The 7,145-nt window shown below is 43.1% G+C and overlaps 1 protein-coding gene across 1 annotated transcript in view; it reads right to left on the minus strand.

Moving 5' to 3' along the window:
• FBP1 (fructose-bisphosphatase 1) overlaps positions 1-6,671 on the minus strand; it is a 14,742-nt gene extending 8,071 nt beyond the window's left edge. The window contains exons 1-2 of the mRNA XM_081802916.1: positions 6,459-6,671; positions 4,290-4,382 (exon numbers count right to left, since the gene is read on the minus strand). Coding sequence (XP_081659042.1) covers positions 4,290-4,382; positions 6,459-6,656 — 291 coding nt within the window. The 5' untranslated portion in view covers positions 6,657-6,671. The remainder of the gene's footprint in view (positions 1-4,289; positions 4,383-6,458) is intronic.
• Positions 6,672-7,145: the final 474 nt, after the last annotated feature.

The raw sequence follows: 7,145 nt of genomic DNA on the forward strand, positions 1-7,145 counted from the left end.
ATTTAGTTTGCTTTGTGTTCACAGAATAGTGCATTGCATCTAAACACAAGACTAAACATACTATCAAAAATTTGAGTTGTTTACCCAAACTCCAAATTTTACCAATGCCCAGCCTTAAAAACAGAACCAGCTTCCTTCAAAGCCAGTGACACAGGGGAGGACTCGGGCCTCTAACTATCCTCTATCACAACTACTTAACCCTGCCAGGGCCGTGAGAAATCAGACCGGCAATATGTAGACAAATGAGTTGGCTGGGAGCCCCTAAAGGCCTGGAATAATCACTTCTCCCCTAAGAAAAATCCCTCAGAGATCCACCTCACCCAGAACCATCCACGCCTGCCCATGCCAAAGGTGCAAGAGCGAACAGCCTTTCCTGAAATGTTGTCACCTAATAATCTTACTCTCTGCCACAGAATAAGAAATGGTAACATTGTCTATGATCCACACACTCAAAGAGAAAATAATGCCATGGAATCGTGGATGAGGAGGAGTTCTTTCCTAGCCTGATCTTTCTAATGCATGAATTCCTTCCTTCAAATCCCAGCAGGGAAGGCCTTTGGTCCAGGGATCCATCACATTCTCATGCAGGTGCTCATGGACCCACCAAGTCCCATAAAGCCCTTGGCAAAATTAGAAAGCTCCTAGACCCTACCTCTCTCTGCCTATCCCCGGCCACAACCTGTCCGAGGTACTGGTTTGTTTTATTTCCCACCACCTCATAAGGGGTATAGAGGAAGACACCATGGATTCTGGAGACTTGAGGTGGTGGAGGAGAAAATCTGGCCGATGTGGGTATCCCCCCTGTCTTGTCACAAGAGCTCACAGAGCATTCGGAGTCCCCCATAACTCAGCCAATATTGTTCACCTTCTATCGCGCTAGGCCACTGGCCTACAAAACATACATTAAGACGATGTCCTGCCCTCAAGGAGTTTATAGTCGGCAGTGAAGATGGGCTGGTTTTGCCTGGCCAGCATCCACCACCCTTCCCTGGTAACTGCACGTTAATCTCCTTAAGATACCGCCTCCCTGGGCGCCTGGGTGGCTCAGTCGTTAAGTGTCTGCCTTCGGCTCAGGTCATGATCCCAGAGTCCTGGGATCAAGTCCCACATCCGGCTCCCCGCTCTGCGGGAAGCCTGCTTCTCCCTCTCCCACTCCCCCTGCTTGTGTTCCTGCTCTCGCTATGTCTCTGTCAAATAAATAAATAAAATCTTAAAAAAGAAAAAGATACCGCCTCCCTTGCTCTCAACTCTCCGGTGAGCACATGACCCGGGCCTGGCCAACTAAATCATCGCCTGCCTCAGGCCATAGTGATTGGCTATAGCACGGCCACGTGACCTAAGCCAAGCCAATCAGATCCAGTGAGATGATATTCCTGTTGGAATTGTTGGAAGAGAGGCTTGCATCTTCTGCTTGACTTTACTGGGAGCACTGGGTGTGAGCCTGGACTTGCTGGCCACCGTTCACCCAAGTGGAGGAACGTAGTAGAGAGAGAGAGGAAGTGTCTCCTGATGGCGTGGTCTGAGGCCCTCAATGCAGCGGCACCTGAAGCAAATCTATCTATTGGGCTTTCTAGTTATGAAAACCAGTAATTTTCTTCTCCCTTCCTTCTTTTCCTTCCTCCCTCCCTCCCTCTTTTCATTCCTTCCTTAAGTTAGAGTTCTGATACTGTCCACTGGATATTAATACACAAAACAAGTAATATTAATAGCTAATACTTAATCAAGCACTTTTTACGTGCCAGGTACTATTTTCAGGTCATTATTCCTAATTTTCAGTACCTCCCCTTTACAGATAAGGAAACAAGAGGCTCACAGTTACCTTGCCCGAGATCCCATAGAACTGCAAGTGTCAATGTCCAGAAACTACATTCCATATGGTTATTAATTAGTAAGTGTGTTAAGTCTCGCTGTGCTCAGTTAAAGGACTTGAACTGGATTCTGAAACTGCTAGAGCACTTTTGAAACTCTGTGTTTAGTTGTGGGGACTGGATATTTTTAAAAGATGTTGCAAATTAGATTATGTCCAGTATAGGGTGACCACACTAGAGAGAGGTCTAAAATCTTCTCATACAAAAGATGTTTAGCCAAAAAAAATATTTTTTAAAAGGAAGGGAGGACAGGGCAGGAAAGCCATTTCCAAACATGTTAAAACAAAAAGACAAAAAAAAAACTTATTTTCGGATGCTCTAAAAGGCCAAATGAGCAATAGGGAGATATGTTGATTCAATATGTGGACAAACATTCTAACCATGATAGTCGCTCAACCTCAGGAGAATTCTACCCCTTCTGGGTGTCTCCTCGGCAGGAACTCTCTGGGACACTGGACCATGTGCCCCTTTGAGACACCTCTGGAACCTGTTTCCCGGCATTACATGGGAAAGGCCTGATCACTGTTGCCAGGTTCAGTTACCAATGCTGTGGCCTAAGGAGATGACTTCTAGCCCAGAACCATCGATGCAGAAAGCAGGAAATGTGTCATTTGAAGCATCAGACACATCAATGTTTACGCCCCGTAAGCCTTCAAATGGTTTCAAACAATCAGTAAGATGTTTAAAAACTGCAATGGCATAAAGGTGGGTGTCATACTCATTTTTTTTCCCAGTCTTTTCAGAGAGCCACTTCAGGTTTCTTAAGAAGAGCATGGAGACTTGTTGTTGAGTTTTAGCATTCATAACTCAAGCTGCTACTGCAAGCTGGTTTGATTTTTTTTAGGTGATAGCTAGTTTTCTGGCTCTCAGTTTTCTAGGGATTTTTCTTTCCTTAAAAGTCTTTCCTGAGGGGCTGAGGTGGAGACTGGGGCAGGCAAACATCAGCACCCCTGTAGTTTTAGTTAAGTCATTAAGCAGGAGGCTTCCCTCACAGGAAGAATTTTGCTGGGAACCTCTCGCTACTATAGATTTGATACTTTGTAGAGAAAATGACCTCCCTCCATGTCTATAACAGGAATGGTATGTTTCATGGTCTGACCTGGAAAATAGCTGAGCTGTTGCCTTTGCCTTTTTGTTATGAGCATTAAAACCTTCTATTACTCAAACTGATCTCGATGTGGATCTGCCTCTCCGCCAAGACAAAAGAGCAAAATCCATTCTAGTGATGAAAGAAAACCATCCCATGGCGGCCATGTGTTTGGAAGGAGACTACATGTAATACTAGCAACAAGTCACTCTGAGAAATAAGGTACGAATTGTGGTGTCGCATCTCAAGCTGTGGCCTCTGTCTCCTGGAACAAGAGAGCTGGGAGGAAACTCAGAGACCAGCTGAACTAAGCTGCCTCATCCACTGAGATGAAGAAACGGGCTCAGGCTCAACCACAATCTGTGAGGTTTTATTTCTAAAATAACACAAGAAGGGCTGAAGCCAAGATGACGTATTTTAGATTTCATCATGTTTACAATGGGCCCATGGGTATTCATTCTGTTTTTCACTTCTCTGTGTACTTGAGTTGTTCCAACACACACGTGCGCGCACACACACACGCACATGCACACATGCATGCACAAAGAAAAAGAAGGAAGGAGAGGCTCGCACAGGTGAGAAAGACCCAGGGCAGGAGTCCAGGTCCCAAGCTGCACCAGCGCACAGCAACCTTTTCACAAAGGGACAGACAGTAAACATTTGAGGCTTTACCATCACCGTCTCTATCACAACTGCTTTACCGTGACGGCGCAGCTCAAAATCAGCCAAGGGCAATATGGGAACAAATGAGTTGACCATATGCCATTAAAACTTTATTTATGGACAGTGAAAATTAAATTTTATATGAATGACACGGGTCATAAAGTATTAGTCTTTAGACTTTTTTTCAGCCATATAAAAATGAAAAGGGGGTATTTTCTGGTCCCAGGCTATACAAATCAGACAACAAGCTGGATTTAGCCCCAGCGAGTCTTCGTTTGCAGACCCCGATTCAGACAATTTAAAGGACAATTTTGACATAAATAATCTCTCGTTATACTCATAATTCTCAGTTCACACAGTATGATCACTATAACTAATCTATATTGTCTCTTATTTTTATTCTCATTTTCCATCGTAAGGAAGATATAGTTAAAAAAGTGAAATATCTTTCTCTTCCCACCCATGTTTTACTATATTTTCTTTTAAACCACTTAATGGATCATCAGCAAGCAGTTAAGGCTGGAAAAGTCAGTACCTGAGATATAAACCTATCTCAAGCCTCAGAGAGTTTCATGACCTACATTCTGCCCGCTCCACCAAAAGTGAAATAGTATTGGATGTCAACCTTAACTTTTTATTTCAAACCAGGGGCTCGATATATTACATTTTACCTTTTTGTAGATGCCAAAAATTGTTCCAATGGACGCAAGGCAGTCAATATTGGAAGATCCATCCAGGGGATCAAAACAGACCACATACTTACCCTGAGCAAAAAAAAAAAAAAGGAATACAACTTTACTTTTAAAATTATAACAAAACAAAGAGCATACACAAAGGGGATAAAACAAGGGAATCTAGGAGAAAGTTCAAGAAACGTGAATCTGATTGGTCTGTCATAGAAGGTATGAGGTGGCATACAGAACGAAAACAACAAAACATCTGTCCCAAAGGATCACTAGGCAGAGAAAACATAACTTAGAATAGCAGGTCTAGATGAAGATGATGAAACAGAAAAATAAGTCATAGTTTCCTACACTGCTGATATAGATGAATCATAATTTTGATCTGAGTTTCCTGACAGCCAAGGGGAAAAAAGAAATGAGGCTAGTCACTAATTTCTCTTTATTCACAAGGGAAAGGAAAAAAATGTAACAATTCCTTAGCTGAAGCAAAGGTAACATTAAGATCTATTTGAAAAAACTTCTCATGCACGTCTTATAGCTGACACGTGGTTGCAGTGCACAGAGTTCCCAACGACGACCCTACTGTGATTCCCAAAGGGTATAACCCTCTGTCGTAATGGGACTACCAAAATTTCATTCTGTGAACCAGATTTTCAGTGGTGTGCTGGAGCTGGTTGCTATATGTGCCCAAGACCTAATTGTGCACATCTCTTCCCAAACTCTGCTTTCAGTGATGCCATGTTGGTAGCTTGAAATAAACTATGGGGCATATTTACACAGTAGAAATTGGTATGTGCTACAAATCAGAGATTTTTTTTTTGGGAGTGCGCATGCGTGGGATCAGGCAGGAGGGGCAAAAGGAGAAGGAGAGGATCTTAAGCAGGCTCCACACTCAGCACAGAGCCAGATGTGGGGCTCCATCTCACAACCCTGAGATGATGACCTGAGCAGAAATCAGGAGTCCGATGCTTAACTGACTAAGCCACCCAGGTGTCCCAGAGATTTTTTTTTTAAGAGAGAGTTAACCTGAATACCACTGGGGATTTTTCCATCTCCAGACTGGCCACTTTAAGATGTGGTTTTTAAATGTTCTGCATCAAATTAAGAGGTTTCTCTGATTCCCTGACCTATTGCTCTTAACAAATCACCCTGGCCCATGCAGAGGAAACTGTCATCTGGAAAACAGAAACATGCCTATTATCGAGGCACATTATAGTCAGGGAAGTTTGGGGTAACTGATAGAGGATATTAAACACAAAATTCAATCCACATGCCTAAAACTGCCAACTACCTTGGGAAGCCCAGCAGAGAAAAACATGAACTTTGAATCATGAAGTGGTATTTTAGGAATGATGTCAAACAAGCTAATCAGATGTGGCTCCCCACCCTTCTTATAAAGGTCAAAACTGGGTATCAGGCAACCTCTTTAAATTCATCTTCCAATTGCTTTTTTCTAATGCTACTCCTTCCGGTCCCCAATTCACCTCAAACAGGGAAAGATGGTAAGCCCACAGAACTTCACATCACATCTCAAACTTTTTTTTTTTTTAATCATATGATTGTTGTTCTTCAAAAGCTGGCTATACTCTTTCATTCACTTTTTCAACAACAATTTATTGTTGAGCCCCTACAAGCTGCCGGGTACTATGCTAGATGCTGGGATACAGAAAAGAATATAATCTGTCTCTGCCTTCAAAGAGCAATCAAATTAATGGGATCCCCATGGATTATAATGCATAAATCAATGATAGAAACTGAGAGCAGTTTAGACTGGCAAGAAAGGTGAATGGGAAGGTTGGCGATTTGGTGGGTGGAGATGAAGAAAAAAGAGGTAGTTAACAGAAGGAAGACTTTGAAGAACCTTGAACATGAAAACAAAAATTTAGGGGTGGGGATGAGTCTGAGTACATATGAGTCTCTCTAACGCTTGAGTACATGGGGGGGGTAATAATGGCATGAACTATGGTGGTAGCATGGACAGTAAAGGATAGATGTGAGATATGGTATTAAGGCAGAATCTGTGAAATGGTAACTGATGGGGAGGAATATGGGATGATTCCTAGGATTCCAGCTTGGCTGAGCAAGTGGGGCCATTTATAAAGCTAGGATGATGGTTACACTGAACACCCTCCCCCCACAGCAGAAATGCAGACCCACCCTTTTCTCGGGCTCTACTATAATGGCGTGCTTATCTTCTTCTGACACAAGAACGCAGGTGGCAAAGGAGGACTTCAACACGTTAATAACCAGGTCATTGGAGAGGACATCCAGCTTCTTCACTTGATCACCGGTCACGTTGGTAGAGCCAGCAATTCCATAGCTAGAAGGAAGAAAAGTCACAAAAATATAAGCCATGACCACCAGGATATGCCAATGCACCTCTAAACCCACTGAAAGCAGGTGTTTAGTAGAATTTAGAAGACAGAAAAGAAGACACGTGGTTTGGGAGAAACAAAACAAGAAGAATGGTCATCCCCCCAGATTGACTCCTAACAAGGAGCAAATATTCACCTGTCCAGTATGTCAAGTACCCAGCACACCTTTGTGGGTAAATCCATGTTTCTCAACCTTTCTTTAATGGCCTCTAAGAAGACTTTTTAGCTTTTTTTCCCTAATCACACTCCTCCATGAAATTTTACCACCACTGGGGCGCCTGGGTGGCTCAGTTGGTTAAGCGACTGCCTTCGGCTCAGGTCATGATCCTGGAGTCCCGGGATCGAGTCCCGCATCGGGCTCCCTGCTCGGCAGGGAGTCTGCTTCTCCCTCTGACTCTCCTCCCTCTCATGTTCTCTGTCTCTCATTCTCTCTCAAATAAATAAATAAAATCTTTAAAAAAAAAAAAAA

This window comes from Leptonychotes weddellii, chromosome 14 (assembly GCF_054177405.1).
Source record: "Leptonychotes weddellii isolate Sample4059 chromosome 14, ASM5417740v2, whole genome shotgun sequence".
Taxonomy (NCBI): Eukaryota; Metazoa; Chordata; class Mammalia; order Carnivora; family Phocidae; genus Leptonychotes; species Leptonychotes weddellii.